This window comes from Haliaeetus leucocephalus, unplaced genomic scaffold, assembly GCF_000737465.1.
Source record: "Haliaeetus leucocephalus isolate CR32 unplaced genomic scaffold, Haliaeetus_leucocephalus-4.0 Scaffold616, whole genome shotgun sequence".
In the NCBI taxonomy this organism is placed as follows: domain Eukaryota; kingdom Metazoa; phylum Chordata; class Aves; order Accipitriformes; family Accipitridae; genus Haliaeetus; species Haliaeetus leucocephalus.
The window spans coordinates 3117227-3135791 of NW_010973052.1; the positions used below are offsets into that span (position 1 = coordinate 3117227).

Here is an 18565-nt window from a genome sequence, read left to right on the forward strand (position 1 = left end):
CTGGTCCTGCCCCTGGTGAACCAGAGGAGCAGGCAGCCTCCCCAGGTCCCCTTCACCCCTCTGGCTGTCAGCAGCCACACTGTGAAAGCCTCCACCGTTTATCTTAGTTCAATTTCTTATCCCTAATAAATCAAAAAAGTCCTCTGGCTCTTGTTACGCTATCAGCCTGTTCTGTACTAAATATATCATCCTCGGAGGGCGTTTCATGACTTCTAGCTGGGGTTTGCACACCAAGGCTTGTACTGCAGGTAATGTTCTCCTCCAGGCTCGGCAGCTGAGCGGGGCGTCCGTTTCGTCGGGTTTCTTGAACAAGTCTTTAATTGGGTCTTGCTGGTTTGTGTGAACTATGTTTTTCATGCCAATATTTGGCATGCAAAGTGCTTACACTCTTCTCAACACTGAGGGTCTTATTAGATGCTGATATTGAAGAAAACAGCGTCTTGCTTATAATTTCTCGAGTGTGGCTTTTTTTCCCCTCTGCTTTCTGAACTTCCATTTAATCCAGTAAATGGCTAATTTTAGCATTGTGCCAAATGTTTTATTGCTGTTGTCTATGTATCTTCAAGCTGGTCTGTAAACCAATCAGGATTAGATTTGGGGTTTTTTTTCTGTCTTATCCCTTGCCAGAATTGGTGCCGTTCATTTGTGCAAAGTACAGGGGATGCAAAGCTGTCGTAACCAATGTGGTGTCATGGCTGACCTCCTCAGTGGGCTGTAAAACACCCAGGTGGCCTTGGGAAGAGAACTGAATCCAGGCCTTGAAGATCTCATCTTGCGAGATAAAGCCCGTTAGTATGTTATTCCTGACACTGAACGAATTATGTGTCTGTTTTGCAGGAAAAAAGAGTACAAGTCTCCCCGCCATTGACAAGAGGACCAAGTGCCTTTATACCAGAGAATGAAGTAAGTTTGTGGTTAGCTGGGTCGGGTGGGTAGTAGCTTTTAAAATGGAAATCCTGAAGGACAGTTTTATGATCCTGCTTGTCCCATGGTGCCCAGATGAGCTCCTTTGCAAGCAAAAGCAATGGTTTCTCTGGAGCAGGTGCCAGTGGGTAAGAACCGCTTTGCCCTTTCGCACAAGTGGTGCCATTTGACATCTTTTCGGTTGCCAGCACTCCTGGAGACAGCTGTGAGTGCCGGCTCTGCTCTTCTCGTGGGGGACGATCACTTACTACTCTTAATGCCAGGCCTAAGGGGAGACCTATCCAGTATTGCGGCAGTATGATTATATAGCTCTCAGGGCAGTGTCTGACCTTCAGTTTTAGAGAACCTGAAAATATGACTAACTCCTTAGACCGTAACTGTGGCTCTTGAGACAATTTATGGTTGAAAGGTACAGTTTGACTTCAAACTCAAGATTTCTGCCCGTGATTTAATGTTCAACTTCAGCCTTGATTTGCAGCTTGTTACAGTAAGTAGAAACTTCGCTATGGTGGTGTTCTCCTGTGATCTCAATCTTCACAGAGTATTGTTTATTGATTAATTAATTATTTGGGATGGCCAACTATAAAACCAGGACCTTTTTTTTTGTTTTAAGTATCTGCTAAAGGCAGATAATTCACATGCTAGAAGGGCCAAAAAGACCTTTTGAAAGATGAGATAGCTGCTGTTCTCTGAGTCTCTCTCCATTTATACACTGACAAGGTTTTAATTTAAAAATAAACAGAGAGAGTGTAAAGGCTGGCAACAAGAAAACATAATGGAGTAAAAAGGAAGAGAGGTCAAAAAGAGTCTTTTAGTCTTGGGAAGAGGGGAGCAGAATAAGTTCCAGCCAGCCAAACTTGTGAAGAGGACTTCCCCTTTCATATGAAATACAAGATGAAATTGAGATGCCAAACTTCATAATGACTTAATTTTTCTCATTAAGTCAATAATTGTATACAAAGTAGAAAAATAAATGTAGTTAAAATAACATATTTTGAGAGAATTGTTAAATGAATTTATTTCACAGCTGATACACTTGGTAAAGGTGCTAGCCAAGTGTGCAGGAGGAATCACTGAGGAGCTCTCAGAAAGTAGTAACCCCAGTGGTTACCCAGTACAAGCAGGGAACCTCCACCTGTATGGATAAAACAGCTATTCAGTATCACGAACAAATGTTAAATATTGTTTGCTAAGCAAATGAATACCTTTTCCCCCCATTCCTTGGCATGAAATAATACAGTGGATAGGAAGGATGTAGTTAGAGATTAGTAACACACTGAATGTCTCACAAATCTTGATAATAGCACTGCTTGTTCAAAGCCTGCTTTATTGTCGTAATGGAAGGAATATGGACAGAGTCATAACAACTTACTTGTAAAGGTTCCTGTTAAAGTGCCATAAGGCTTTGCAAACAGAAAAAAACCCCCATGTTTGTGGATCCATGGATGGTAATAAATCAGGAGGAAGTACCTATACAGTATAAAGAAGATAGTAATATAGGTGGAGATAAATCTCAGAAGCAATAATGCGGCATATTGCTATGCCTAACATAGCAACAGTGCAGTCCTACAGGATTATATTTCAATTTTGTCAGCAGAATTTCTTCTCTATAACTTGTACTGTTATAAGGAAAACTCCTGATAGGCTGGAGAAGATTAGAAACCTTACCAGAGACAGGAAAAGTATGATTTCCCCAAGAAACTACTAAATGAGACAAAGATCTCTTAAATACATGGGAGATACACTTGGTGAAGAATAAAGGTGACTCCTTGGAGTGGAGCGAGGCATATACAGTAATAAGTGAGATAAAATGATATCTAATGTGTGAATAAACTTCTGATGGTAAAAACATTCTTAAAGAAAACTGAGGAGACATCATCTTGGGTATAAAAAACAGAAAAGCTCACATTGTGAAGAGCTACACATGTAAAAATGATGGATCTGCCTAACTGCATAGTTGCTTCTTCCCTTTCTTTCTGGACCCACAAATTAAAACAGGGAAGTACAGTGGTGAGAAGTGAAAATGTAGTATGTTGTTCATGTTTCTTTGTATGTAACTTCTATATAAGATTTGATGGAAAAATATTTGAGACGTGATCTATTCATCAACCCACCATAAAGAAGGAAAACATATTTTAAGTAGAGTATTTCAGCAAAAGCGTTGTGTCATCTTGGTTTTAGGCACTTTCTATCTTCATGTGCAGTAAACCAGCTAAAATGTTTTCTCCTTTAATACTGTTTGCAGTAGTAAGCTGACTGGTTTAATACTGTGCAGTTTCAGAATAAATACTGGGTATTCTAGTCTTGTGCTTGTAACTTCAGTGGTGAACATGTTGAGAATGGCTGTTCTTGGTGATAAACACTGAGTAATAACACTAATACTGTGTCAGGGCTTGCAATGCAAGAGCTACTTACTCTTTTGCTGTTTCATTTCATCTTGTGCCCAAGGTTTGGATTGGTTGGAATAATTAAAGAACAGCTTTTGTTTAAAGAAAGCATTAAATTCTTATTCTAAATAATACTTGAATGTTATGGACAAATTAACATTTGATCTTCTCTTCAATTATACAAGCACAGAAGGGGTAGATTGCCAGGCTGTTTCTATAATTTGGTTACATAACCCAGTTCCTCTCCATTAATTTTGAAATTGGTTTTAGGGCTGAATGCTCAGGTGGTGTGTGTCTGTACAGGCTGACTTCCATCAAGACTTTACTTTCCATTTATCTCTTGCTTAGTTCTAGTTCTCTGTACAGGTTTGACTGTAAGCATCTGTGAGTTTAGCCATTTTGGAAAGATCTACAGAAAAATGTTTTTGGTTTTCGTAGAAATGTACTAAAATAACAGAGATACAATGTAAAGTGCTCTTCAGTTCTCAGTATACAAGTAGCATCTGTATGTGTGTATTCACACATATGCAAGCACGTATATTTACAAATATACCTTCGAATCTGCAGCATTGCCTTTAAGTTTGTACACAAGCAAACCTTTCATCCCACAATACATTTCTCTCCAGGGTGAAAGCTAGAGAAAATCTCTTTCTCTGTTAAGTTTGTCTATCTTATTTTTAAGGTTATGCAAGCAAATGGTTTGGATGAACGTACCAATCTTCTTGTGGAAGAATACTCTACGTCTGGTCGCCTGGACAACATCACACAGGTCATGAGTATCCATACTCAGTACCTGGAGTCTTTCCTCCGCAGCCAGTTCTATATGCTGCGCATGGATGGGCCCCTTCCTTTGCCCTATAGGCACTACATTGCTATAATGGTATGTACCAACAGGCTATGTATTTTCTCCTGTGACCTTGGCTTGTGTATTTAAAAAAGAAGGAAAAAGGAAGACTTTATAAAGTAGAGACCAGTGTGATATTTTGACAGGGCGTGAATTTTTGTTGTTGATTTTCATCAGAATAAAGCATGCCTAGCCAGAAGGTTTTCAATGAGAAGGGAGTATTGGCAACATACATGTTTCCTTCTTTCCCACGATGATACGCTTCTCACATGCCCACCAGAGTGAGGTTTTACAGAGAGCAGTTAAAACTGTGTAACCTTATTTCTAGATATTTAACCCATCAGTGCACAGCAGTAGGATGAGGTGCAGTGGACTCAAGTCACAACAAATTCCAGGTGGACACTAGGAAAACAATTTTTACCATGAAGATGTTGAGACATTGCAACAGGAGCCAAGAGAGGTTGTATGATCTTCAGGGATGGAGATCTTGTCTGGACAAGGCTCCAAGCAACCTGATCTGAGTCAGCCCTACTTTGAGCAGGGGGTTAGACCAGATCTCCTCTGGAGATCTCTTCCAACCTAAATTAGATTCTGCGATTCAGAGTAATCAAATGTATTTTTATTGGAGAATCCTCCATACTGTATAGAAATACATTGCACTATAAAACATGGTCCTTTGGAATGAAATTGTATTTTTGTTTTGTGTTAGTAACCTGTCTTCCACCTGCAGCAAAATCAGATTACACACTAATGTGCTGCACTTTTCCCTCTGTGTTTAATTATTCCAGGCTGCTGCCAGACATCAGTGTTCCTACCTAATAAATATGCACGTTGATGAGTTTTTGAAGACTGGTGGGATTGCAGAGTGGTTGAATGGTTTAGAATACATTCCCCAAAGACTGAAGAATCTGAATGAAATAAACAAACTCCTTGCACACCGGCCCTGGCTAATCACGAAAGAGCACATTCAGGTACCTGTTAAGTTGTGCACTGTAACAGCAGTAAATGTCTGGTAATAAGAACTGCTAAGATCTACACAAGTGTCTGGTTAGGCTTCGTTACCTTGAGTTAAAAAAAATCAGGGAAGTACTAGAGCATCGAATAAGCCAATAAGTTCTTCTATATGACAAAGCCAACAAGATTTACTTTTTAGGAATAGCATTGGCTAAAATAACCCCGAAAGAAAAGAGGTAATATATTAGGTGTCTCTTTTTTTATCCAGTGAGAGTTTGTGTGCAAGAGGAATGTGTTATTGTTGGAAGAAAGGAATTGATCCCTTTTTAAAATACACAGTGTTTTACAGAAAACCTGGGGGCCAAAAGAAATTTTATATTTACGCTTTTTTTATTCTCATTTCAGAAACTTGTCAAGACTGGGGAAAATAATTGGTCTCTTCCTGAACTGGTGCATGCTGTTGTCCTGTTGGCACATTATCATGCCTTGGCAAGTTTTGTATTTGGTAGTGGCATTAATCCAGAGAGAGATCCGGATACATCTAATGGAGTCAGACTTATAGCAGTCAACAACTTCTGTGTCTGTGATCTTGCCAATGACAACAACATAGAAAATGCATCCCTCACAAGTAGCAACTTTGGGGTTAGTGTTGCAAGAAGATTCTTTTGCTTGCCTCTGTTTAGCATTAGAAAACTTTATTCTGTTCTTTCCTGTTTACATTTCAGGGTAGTTCGAAACTTTATGTCTACTTTACTGGAATGCTTGAGTCCCATAACTTCCAATCGCTCTAGCTGTTTTCAGTGTAATCTATTGAAAACCACATTGTAACAGTGGATGGTAGTCAGAGCGATGTGATTTTGATAGTTAATCTCACAACCCATTGGGCAAGACTAAAACTTGCTTTCAGCTGAAAGCTTAAAGTCCCAATTTCTTCAGATAGTGTGTCACTGACTGGAGCATTGTGTCGTCCATGTTCCTAACATGTGGAATGGAAAAAAATGGAAAAAAACCCAGAAGTCATAATAATAATAATTTTGACTTCAAGGCCTACAATCACAAAAGAGGTCAATTCTGAAACACTTCTGTGTGGATGGGAGGAAATGTCTAAAAGAAAATTACTTAATTCTTCATGCTGGTGTTCCAGCCTTGGATCAACCAACAGAGAACTTTGATTACTAATTAATTGACTTAAATGTGGAAATTTTTTTCTGAAAGTGGCTCTATAATGCTTTGAAGACATGTCCTTGAATAAATGCCGATTGATGAATTAGCCTCATCACCTTTGGTGGAAGATCAGGATTATGAGCAGAGTCACTAGAACAATGTGAACATGTGATGAGTCAGTTCAATTGCTGTATCTTAAATTTCTGGTCTGTAAGACATGCTAGTTCAAATCACCAGGGTGTCTTATTCCCTGTTTGTAGTGGGCAAAGAGCTGCTGCTGACTCTGTGCTGCTTGTTAAGCAGTGAGTAGCATCCTAGAAAGCAATTATAGCTATGGGCAAAAGAAAAGAATCAAAAGGAAAAGATGGTAAAGAAAAACCAAACAATTTATCTTACGAAAAATCTGAATGATAAGTACAGATCACAGAACCCCAAACTTTGATGTATGTCTAGTAAAGAGGCCTGTTTTTCTCACAAAAGCAAGAGAAAGGGTCAACATAATGGTTATTTTGATCATGTGTAATGAAAAGAAAAACACTGATTTGCTGTCTCAGGTTGTGTTCCTGCATTGCAGTGTTGCACTGTATCTCTTCAGAAACATATTTTGCATTACTAACAGACTGAAAAAAGTTACCTTAATATTAAAAGTTATTTTCTGATACATGTAGGGCACACAGATGGCTTTTCCTGAGCCATCTACATGGTGGAATATGTATTATAAGCGACAATGGTTTCCACATTCAAATACCACCTCTTCCGCTGTTAATCCCACTGCAGTAGATCACTGCGATAGGTTAGAGTGACACTTCCCAGCTCCCTTCTTGTAACTGTCTGAAAGCTGTTTGTCTACACTGTATGTGACAAAATGCGTTCTGGCTTGAGTTTGTGTGTTTGCTGCTGCTCTCTGTTTTTGAGAACGTTTGTTGTCAAGCATGAAATCTGAAGATGACACACGTTGTCTATCTTCTAATTTTGCAGAATGTCATGGTGTTTTTGCAGATTGCAGATTCTTTAAGTGAGCTGGAGGCCTTAATGGAAAGGATGAAGAGGCTACAAGAAGATAAAGAGGACGAAGAAGCTTCTCAGGAAGAAATGGCAACTCGCTTTGAAAAGGAGAAGAAGGAGAGTCTGCTAGTAATTAGTGGAGGTATTTGTGCTTTTCCAGTTCCGTTTTGTTTGTGCTTTGTAAGAACTAAACACTTGAGGCCAGTTCAGTGGCTACAACTTTTTCTGTCCATTTCTTTATTCTGGTTCTTGGTCAAGTAGGAGTGTAGTAAGGGTGGTCCTGTCACTTGCTTCATCTGCTTAAGATTTCTTGATTGGCAAATAACACCATCCTTTTAGCTACTTGAAATTTAGCTTTTGTATATTAAAAAAAGAAGCCTGTAGGCTTCTTTAAAAAGTTGGGTGTAAATTTCTCTTTCTTTATATGCTCTGTATTTTCAAATTCATTCATTCATGTAAATAGTCGTAATATTTCACAGATTTAGGTTCTACAGTGCTTAGAACTTCAATGACACTCTTAAGTAGCATTCAGATATGACATTTAGTTCAGGAAATAAATTGGGATGAGACTCAACTTCTTTACCATTTACTGCCCCCCTGGAAAGGACGTTTCTAAATTGCCATTCTGAGTTACCATACTGCTATGCTGTGCCACTCCCTGTGTTGTGACAGAGATTCTTCACATTTTTTTTATTCTTAAATAATGTTCAAAATTCTGAGCTGAAAGCTTCTTTTGCAACATTCTTCATATGCTCTGGAGGCCTTCATCTCTAGCAAACCATACAATGAAATCTGTTTCCTATAGACAGGAAAGCGGGGGGGTTTCCCAAAGAAAGTGTTCAAAGAAAGAGTACCATTAAGACAACAAGAATAATCTCCAACCATTTCCTCATAGTAGAGGCTACTTGAAGATGATAGCTTATGTCTTTTTAAGAAGTGACCCATAAAATGCTTCACATTTTACTGACACTGTTCTTTGTGAATTTAGATCTCTGTAGCTTCAGACCAAATGTGTTTAAAGGTATCTCAGTTTTTGTGCACTGAGCCCAAAAGAGAGGAAGAATGTGTTGTCGATCAGCAGAGGGATTGTCTGTGGCTCTCTAGGAACATGCAAAATCTCTGAAAGAAGATAGATCCAGCAACATCTTGGCTGGATTTTAAGAAAGGGACATTGTCCATTCTTGCTCTGTTTTTCTTTGGTGAGACAGTATCAACAGTGCAGATAAACTGACACCCATTGCAGTTTCATTATCAAATCAGGACTTCCATAAGTCTCTGCAACTTCAGGCGTATAAGGAAGAGGTGTTGTTTGGGACAGAAGGAGGTTTTTGTTGGGTTTGCTGATAGTTTTGTTGACGTTCCTCCCTCTTTGCCTTCTGCAGGTTTGAGTTGAGGGGTCTGTATGTGTTGGGCCTTTACCCTTCCATGAAGTTCAGTCCTTGTCAGGGGAGAGGAGTGTACGTGTGCAGGTTTTTTATTCATCTCTGAGGATTTGCTGTAGCAGATGCTGTGCAAGCTTCTTCCTACACAGTTATGTTTTGGTTGTTTAATGAGGCAAAGAGGAGATAAAGCACTTCTGCAATTCTTAGATTAACTGACTTTTCAAGGTGCTAACAGTGGACATATGGCAACTGTTCCGTGAATGCACGTGGAAGCGAGCCAGGATTTTAACATGAGGGTCAAATGCAGTCAGCTATGCAGTAGTCAACTTCTGCAGAGGTAGTTACACAATCAAGCCACCTGTTTATTCGAGAGGGAAAGATTGATTCCTGATAGAGAACCTGTGCTTGCTTAGTGACACATTTTGGAGCTCTTTGAAGATGCTTAGTTACTAGAGCTTCTGGCAGAATTTCAGCCTGATGTACTGTAGAGCTTTTTGCTTTCATATAATCTTCAACTGATATTTACAAGTGGAGTGTTACATTGCTTTCTGGTTGTTCATACTCTGGGTTGAATTCCTAACACCGTACCTGCTCAGCGTAGCAATCCTGTTGTCATGGGTGTGTTTTCTGTTCCTTCTCCTAGCACAATGACTTTACTAACAGGATTCATCTTCCTGATTTAAGATACCTAGCCTCCCTTAGAAGTCAACAGAGAGCAAAGCACACCTCCAGCAGAAGTTTAGCCCATCTCTTCCCATTTTGTAGAAGTATGTTAGATGTCTGGTGTAGGCTGACATTTAGTTGGCTCAATGAAAGGGATGGATCCCATACAAGCAGATTGGATTGAAATGTTTCTTTCCTTCATACCACTCTCTTCCTTTGCACAACTTCTAAAAATGTTCTCTAGTCCTGTAGTAGAGTGGTAGTTGGAAGTAGGCGCTAACTCATGTTCTTGCCTAAAGCAAAGCATTTTGCTGTTTTATTCACAGCATTTGATGATGAAATAGTTTCTACAGATGTCTCCCGCTATATTGAAGATCCTGGGTTTGGGTACAAAGACTTTGCAAGGCGAGGAGAAGACCATCTGCCAACATTCAGGGCTCAGGTACCATGTCTTTAAAGTACATTCACTCAAAGAAAGTTTATGTATCTCATTACAGGGCAAATAGCGTAAAGCAGTTGTAGTGGGGCATGTTTGTTGCATGCTCCTTTTCTTGTCCTGGTCCATTAAATAACTCGCAAGCTTCCGTAAATCTACCTGAGATGAGTCTTTTCCTATTTGTAAATCTCAGACAAGGGAATACTTAGCTTTCAGTCTTATTCCATTTATTACCAGAATTAATGTTTGAATTAATGTTTGAAAACTGTAAAGCTTATCACTAAATCTGGAATAAAAGTGAAAGGTAGAAAAGAAAGAATTGCTTTCCCCTCCCTCCAGATGTTGTAGAAAAAAATCCACTGGAAGAACTCTTTATTCTTGTCATTTTATCACGTATTCTCTGTCCAGTGGTGATCAATACCTAGATGTATATATATCTATGAGAGCAATTTGGTGAGTATTGTTCTCATACATGCACCAAATCACTGGACTTTGAATATTGGGAAAGAAAAGCAGTTCCTAAATATGATTACTGAATTTCTTGTCTATATCTGAATATATTTTTTTAGTGCTGTTGAGGGAACAGCATGTATATTTTACCAGTACATTGCTTACATATTGACATTTTTTTCCATAAGCAGGCTCATGAAGTTCATAATATATGTAACAGGAGGGACATTCTAGGTGGTTCTCTTACAGCTTATAGAGTAGATTAATCAGCAGTCTAGTAATAAATTGTAAGCAATGGAAGAAATCTTAAACCAAATCAGAGAACTTCAATTAAAAAAACAGTGGGTGCAGGAAAACTCCATGGTCAGAAAATTTATCTAAGACTGTAAAATAAAGAATCCATGATCATTCTCAGGAAATGTATTTAACTATATAGCAGTCTCTGCTGATCTGGATAATTTACTCTGTGGTCTTTATACGAGCCTGAAGTAGGTAGATATTGCCAAAAAGAATAAGGCAGAGTCAGTGCCTGTAAATCAAACATTCTGCTTAACTACTTTAGGAGCAGCAGGCTCCCATGGAAAAAAGCTCTACAGAAGTTGAAATTGAAACTAAAACATCTCTGCTCTTAAATAAGCAGGACAGCTTCTGGCCTACATTCAAAGGAGTCACCTTGATAATTTAACTTTATTAGTATGTCCCACTCTTAAGCAGTTAGATGTGGATACCCACAGCCTCCCAAATGTTCTGCTATTAATGCTATTCAAATTGCGGTAGCATCCCAAAACCCTGCAATAAATCTAATCCTTCTTCTGATAAAACAAGACTGCCTTTATCTCTGTGGCTTTAAATTTAATAATAGAAAAGGGTATTCCATATGCAGCAGAATGTCTTTAAACTTTTCTTTTTTAACTTTTTCATTGTTAGTGTGAATCAACTGTTGTTAGTAAACAGCACTTTTCCCCTCCTGGGGCTTCTGGCTTTCAGAGGCTTTTGTGATGTCCCAGGTGTCCTGGACACCTTTACAGGGCTGGTTGGTATGGCATATTTCTCACAAGCCTCACGGTCTTTTGGACTGGCGGCTGGAGGCCAAATGTGATGTTGTGGTGCATTTTAGATGTCACTAGATGTTAGGCAGCTGAGTATTGCCCTGCGTGCTCTTCCCTACTATCCTAGTCAAGGGGCAAGTCCAGCTGACGTGCCCTGAAGCGCTGGGGTGAGGACCTTGCCCAGCAGTACCTTTTGAAAACAGCCGGACACTGGAAGGGTGTGGAGATGATGCCCTCAATTATAAATGTGGCATCAGCGATGGAATGATTGAACACTTGCCAAGGATGTGGGCAAACTAGCATGTTCTGTATAACTGCAGTGTGGAGAGTGGTTGCAGACTGCTCTGAAGCAGGGTCATTCTCCACTGCTGGTGGTGTGCCGCCACTCTGCAAAGATTTCCCATTCCTGATGTGAGCAGGCAAGCTTTTATCCTTGCAGTCCAGGTGCTTGTCTAAGACCAAAGCAGCCTGGATTTTATTCGATTGTTCAAGGATGGTTCAGCACTTCACCCAGTGAGTGTATATCCTGGCTGGAAGTAAATACTCCATTTCTGCTCAGAGCTAAGCATCAAAGCCTCCAAGAGGAAAAAGTTTTTAAACTTAACGGGCCCATCCCACGTAGAACGACACTGGTCAGAGTGGCACAGCAGACAGTGGAAGATTGCCTCAACATTTCAAGAGAAGCTTGGGTTTTTTTCTCCTGTAGTCTAATGATATCCAGCTGGAGGTGGGGTGTTGTGACATGATATTCATTGCCAGGAAGCCTGGGGCAATAAGGGCAGGTGATATGGATGAAGGATTCAAAATACAAATTTTTTTAAGAGAATAAAGTTAAAACTAGCAGACAACAAAACCTGTTGAGCTATAGAGAGGACCTGATAGGGGCTTCATTTCATTTGTACATTTATATTTTTCCTTCTCTTCCTGCAGGACTATACTTGGGAAAATCATGGTTTTTCCCTTGTAAACAGGCTTTATTCTGATATTGGGCATCTCCTCGATGAGAAGTTTCGGATGGTATATAACCTCACATATAACACTATGGCAACACATGAAGATGTTGATACAACTACGCTAAGAAGAGCTTTATTTAACTATGTCCACTGTATGTATGGAATCAGGTATGGATGAAAATCCCCTGGCTTAGGAGTGCATTTTAAACTGTGTAAACAGAATGAAAAATGAACCGTGTGAAAAGCATGATTTTAGACTCCAGGTGTTAAAGTGGAGGTGGTACCGCAGTCTGGAAGTTAAATTGGTTTTGCTGGCATATCAGTATAACTTTTGCTTCCAGTGGAGAAAATGCTTATGAATCGGGATGGAAATTATTACAGAAATGTCTTCTCTGAAGCCAGCCTGTATCCTTTGTTCAGAAAAGAGAGCATCCTAGTACTAAGCCTTTCAGATCCTCTGTTAGCAGGTAGTTTTCTAGCATGTATAATAAATGCTCCAATTCCCAAACTTAAGAACATAATGCTGCAAAAGACCATGCTTTTAAAAACTTAAATCCAACAGAGTGATTGCCTGTGTTATTTAGGTATGATGACTATGATTATGGAGAAGTTAATCAGTTACTTGAACGCAGCCTGAAGGTTTACATAAAGACAGTGACCTGCTACCCAGAGAGAACTACCAAGCGCATGTACGATAGTTACTGGCGTCAGTTCAAGCACTCGGAGAAGGTACGTATTTCAAAGCCAAACTGACTTCACAGAGACCCCCGTGCTGTTTAAAAACTGAAATACAGTGACAACCAAAAATGGCAGCATTGTCAAATGAACTGTTTTTAACCAGAGAAAAACAAATGAGATTAACTAATTGAGTATTAGATATCAGTTTTACAAAAATACTTCTTAGTGTACTGGAAATACTGATTGTTTTTTTATTGTTATTTTGAGTGACTTCTCCATAAAATTGAACTGACAACTGTAAAAGAAAAGTGGATAAACTTGGGAATACAGAAGTGGTCAACTATGCCAATACTTGGGATTTGGGGATCAAAAAAGACTTTAACTCATATATATATATAAAAAGAAATCATATATTTTATGTATGTATATATATATAAAAAATCTTCATGGTGTTTTTCATCAACAAAAATGTCAACATGTCTTCAGATAGCCAAGTTAAATGCTTCCTGACAAGAGTTCAGTGCTTGTGTGCCTGCTAGCCTATCTGGCATGTAAACTATTCCTTATTCTCTGCTCCTGTATAGCATTCACAGGTGGTAGTAAAGAAAATAAAATACAGTTCATAAAGAACTATACTATTATACTAATACTATTAGGATACAAAAATGGTTTTATTGGGACTTCTCAGATGGAAGATTGCTTAAAGCAGTAGTTGAGGCTAGTTCCTTGCAGTCCTAGGGTGTTGTCTAGTATTGGCATACTACACAGCTGTCTCAAGAGGAACTGGAGTCCTGCAGCAGGGTACAGAGAGAGAGGACATAGTTCTTGCAGCGATGCTTCACTAAAGGTTAGAAATTTTAGTCTAAGTGAATAAACAATGTTGCATTCAGAGGTGAACTAAATGGCTGATATAATTTTTAACAGGTTCATGTCAATCTACTTCTAATGGAAGCTCGTATGCAAGCTGAACTTCTGTATGCCCTTCGTGCCATAACTCGTCACTTAACCTGAAGCATTCGCTGGGCAGGAGTAAAGGAGTTTTTACTGAGTATGTAAAGACCTTTTGAAATAGATACACACCAGAAGCTGTTTGTGATGTAGCATCAGGTTATTCAATTCTCTAGTGTCAAAGTTTAGCCGTGCTTCTTGGCGGCTGTAATGTGCAATGACGTGTTTTATTTTCTTGATGCTTAACATTACTAATGATAACAAAAGTAACACTGAGGAGCACTACTCTGCATTGTTTCCGGCTGGATTTCTGCACAGTGGTCAGGATCCTGAAACTGTTTTTATTATATCCAATCCTAGCGCTTTGTTCTTTAAGCACTGGAGTGAAGTGCTTAGAGACTTCTTTTTCCAAGCAATCATTTTTCAGATTAGTGGAGTCCAGCAGAAGATTGGTTCTGCCTGTCCTGAGAACGTACCACCATGTCATGACTCGTGACAGACACGCAGGCTGCGTTGCATTGAATTGCCCACTGGATTCTTCTGTGTCTCCTGGAGGCTGCCAGTCACTGTCTTACTACAGCAATTGAAGGTGATGCGAGATGTGGATGCAAACATTGAGCACACTTTAATGTGAAATTAATCATGATAAATCCTACAGCATGCTACTGAAGCGCGAAATTCATCTGCTTTGTTGTGCCCCTTCCCAAGAGAAGAGGCCTCACGATTTGCCATTTCAGCCACACTTAACTGTGTTTCAATCATGCATAATCTTGTTTTACTGACAGTCACCCTCAGTTGTCCTTACAATATCCATGCTCATCACATGTTGCAATTTGTTTAGTTGGCACCTATAAAGTTAAAACACAGGCTGACCAAAAATAGGGTTGTTGGTTTTTTTGCACTCTCTTCTTTCTCAATGTTTTAACTAAGGAAAGTAAAGGAAGGCTAGCATATCTGTTCTTTCATATTGGATGTGTAGAAATTTATTTCCCATAACCTTTTCATAGCATGAAATTTTAATATTCAAAGTTTAAAAAGTTTCTATGCATTAGTGTGAGTGAACAAAAGAAAAGTGCAATATTTAAAAAGAAAGCAAGCTTTTTTCCCTATCATGCCACTGCTAAAGTGTCCTTCTTATATAGCCATAAAGAAATTTTAAAACCAAATTTCTTTATTGTCTAAGGCCTAGCAGTTTTGTTTTAGCTTTTACGGCTTAAGACAACCTGATACTGAGATGCCAAAGCATCCCCAAAACAAAGCATTCTTGGACAACCAGTAATATTGGGGAAGGGAAGAAATAAGCTGCCAAAAATGTCACAATTTTGTGCTGTTTTCTGTTGCTTGTGGCTAATTTTTAAGAGCACAAAATGTTGATATTTATAGCTTTATTTTGTATTGCATTTAATGAACCAGTGAAGTGCCTAAAGAGATGCTTAAACTTACCCGGTAGGATGCAAGTTGTCACTGCTTCGACTTTTGTCTGTTGGTTTGGACTTTTCATATTTCTTTGAGGAGGGTGACCTTTATTTCTGTTGCATACATTCAAAACTAACTGGATAGGTTTATGTTTAATATTCCCTTGGATTGTAGAAGTTAATACAGGATTTTCTTCCACTGGTGATAGCAGAATAGTTTAAAAAATACTATCAGTCATATTTTAACACTTTTCATTGACAAAATCATGGACCAGTACGCTACTAAAGTTAGTTTTCTCTTTTCTTCCCTTTTCCTAATACCTTGCTGTGACTTCGCATGTTGGTTTTTTCGCTTTATCTATCTGTTCCAGATTGGAAAGCTAAATGATTGTACACTTTTCTGCACTTTCAGACTGCAGACTCTGCATGTGAAAACCTTTTGAGGAAGAAATCAGTAATTATTTTTGTTTTAATGTAATGTTGGCTATTTAGAAAACTACCCAATAGACAGCATCAGACTCTCTTCTAGAGAGAGCATTGGGTAAAATACCAGATTTATTTATCTTGTATAGCTAACTGCAAAGATTTCCCAGAAGTATTGGGATGCTCATATGTGTGAACTTAGACTAACTTTCTAAGTCGTTATGATCCTTTTTCCTCCCTTTTGTGACTGTAGTGGCCATGCCTAATGGCTTTTGTGCATAAAACAGTTCTGCTGAGAGAAGATTTCATGCAATACTTTTGCTTTTTTTCACGTGAGAGGAACTGTACAGTACTACTTTAAATTCCTTTGCTTTGAAAAGTCAAGTAGTTCTCAAGAAGCACAGTTGAGCTCTGGAAAGGAGGTGAAACTAGTTTTGGGTAACTAATATGACGGCTTAGTTTCCCTTCAGAAATGCAAAGACTCTTAGAGTAGGTTGAGTTTTATGTTTGGAAACATGAGTGCCTTTACTTCTTTCCTTATGAGATACACTTGCCAGCTCAAATGCCTTCTGAGCAAAGTACATGAGCAGATTTGGAATATAGAAACCATAAATGGGTTGCTTCATAAAATTTGTAGTAAACCAGTGATTTTTTTTTTTTTTTTTTTTTTTTTTATTTAAAGTGCCATATCAAGTCACATATGGCCTGCAAGACATTCCACTGTAGGAAATGTCATTGTACAAAAAAAAATTTTTCTCTTTTTTTTAATATTAAATGCAAACTTGAAACTTCTGGAAATGTTTTCCATGTGGCATTTTTTTTTTTCAAAGTATTGCATTTACAGTGTAACAATTTATAGCCTAGTTTTTATACTCAAATTTATGATTTTTAATAGATGTTTGTTCAGAATAGGTGTTTAAAGTCAGACAACTCTACCATACACTTTACGCACGCTTTAGGCTCACACTGTGCCAAATTTTAATGTGCAAGTGTTCGTGGATTTTTTGCATTTTTAAAGCACTCATGAATGTGAATCTTCACACTTTGTTCATTAATATTATTCTTAAGAATACCGTAATCATTGGAAGTGTAAATACTCTCCCTCTGTACTCCTTTATTGGAATTGATATTTACCAGCATTAATGTTAGTCCACAAAATCCCAGCTGTGACCAACATAAAAACAAAGTGTACAGTCTCCTGTCTACTGAAGAGAAAGCTTGGTAGGTACAAATGAACCAGTAGCACAGGAAATGCTGTAAGTAGGAAACAGAGCTTTTGGGCACGGACAGTTTCTTACCATTGCAGAATTGCTTCAAAATGTGTGTTGCGATAGAGTACATTCTTGCTGAAATTGCTCCATATTTTTTTTGTGTAATGAAGAGGAGTGAAAAAGCTGCTAACTGGAGAGAGCATTTGCATTTCCCAGAACATCCTGCCTGCAGCCGAACATCACAAGAGTGCCATCATACAGGAACAGGAGCCATTTTAAGCTAGGGTACAGTTTGTGCAGATAGCTACTGAAGCTAGTGTTGTGGTATCCTATGAGAATTTTGGTGAGCTGTAGATGGATTTATTTTCATCAAGACTCAACTGAAACATACATTCTTTGCCCTAAATCCTTCATTAAAATGAAAAGGATGTACTTTTAGCTTTAAGAGTTAAAGAATTACCATCAGCTCTTCCTATGTGTTAAAAAGACTTTTAAGGACAGGAAAATCAGTGATTGTAAACAATTATAAATGTAGGCCTCTCTAAATTTAGAACAGATCAGAACAGAACAAAAAGGAAAACATTTTGCTTCTCTGTTACTTGAGTGCAGAAGGTCAAAGCACCAGATTCTTCAAAAGTATTTTTGTTCATAGTGATGCTGATAGGTGTTTCCATGGGATTTGGAAAAAGCAGCTAGTTGCCTGAATTTCAGTCGGACTTTAAGCACCTAGGCACTTAGCAAAATCCTGCAAGGTGCCCACTTGCATTTTTGAGTCAGATTTTTAAAGACACTTAGTCACCTAAATTCAGTAGAATAAAATCAGTTTCCATAGAGATTAAAGGAGTTATGTGTAGCAGATCCATGTGATTTGCAGCGATTGTTAATGAAATGGGTTGTTTTGGGTACTTAATATAGGCTTAGAGAAATCTTTCCCAAAGCAGTTAAACTGTAAGCTGCTGCTCTTGCAGAACAGGTTCTCGATGTTTCTCATGTGTGTGTGTTTTCCATGAGCATAGGCATGCATTTCAGGCTCATGTTCCAGAGTTTGGACTCCCTTTTAGAAGAGCTGGATTATTTAACCTCTACTTGCAGAAAAGATCCATTGGTGGTAACAAGTGGATAGCTTGTGCCCAGACTAAAAAGTTTTGGCCAGAAAGAAATACTCCAAATCTTCTTGATTTCAAGTGATGTTCTTTCAGTTACTTTCCTTAGAGGTTTGGATCCTTCTCCCATAAATAAAGGGTGATGTTGCACAAAACGGAGGGAGAAGGGAGTGGATTCATTGTAAATGAACTTGCCCAGAGCTGATCTGAATATAAACCTGTAAGAATCGGTTTGCTGTTAGTGATCATTCCAAGAGATGCATCCACCAGCTTTTCCACATTTGGGGATTTTAAATGAAAATTTTTATCTCCAAATGAAAATGAATTTAGCATTTCATACCTACTGCACAGATCACAGGTGTGGGAGATGGAGAGAGCACAGTAGGATGAGGAAACTTTAGGACCGTCTTGATCAGTGTTAATTTATCCCTTAGAGCACATTTCCTGGCATGCGGTAATGCTGCTGCTCCCCCAACACACATCACGTCTCTCTTGCAGACATTTAATCCTTCTGCTGCTCACCAGGGGCAAAAACTGTCATTTTCCAACCTGCCACCACCACCACCCTCCATCAGG

The 18565-nt window shown here is 38.7% G+C and overlaps 1 protein-coding gene across 1 annotated transcript; it reads left to right on the top strand.

The window, feature by feature from the left end:
- Window positions 1–843: 843 nt before the first annotated feature.
- SESN3 (sestrin 3) lies at window positions 844–14929 on the top strand. The gene is made up of 10 exons (XM_010578212.1): window positions 844–903; window positions 3994–4191; window positions 4944–5126; window positions 5515–5751; window positions 7273–7420; window positions 9650–9765; window positions 12189–12379; window positions 12796–12940; window positions 13814–13937; window positions 14265–14929. Exons 2-9 carry the CDS (start codon window positions 3997–3999, stop codon window positions 13898–13900), a joined length of 1302 nt encoding a protein of 433 aa, XP_010576514.1. The 5' UTR covers window positions 844–903; window positions 3994–3996; the 3' UTR covers window positions 13901–13937; window positions 14265–14929.
- Window positions 14930–18565: the final 3636 nt, after the last annotated feature.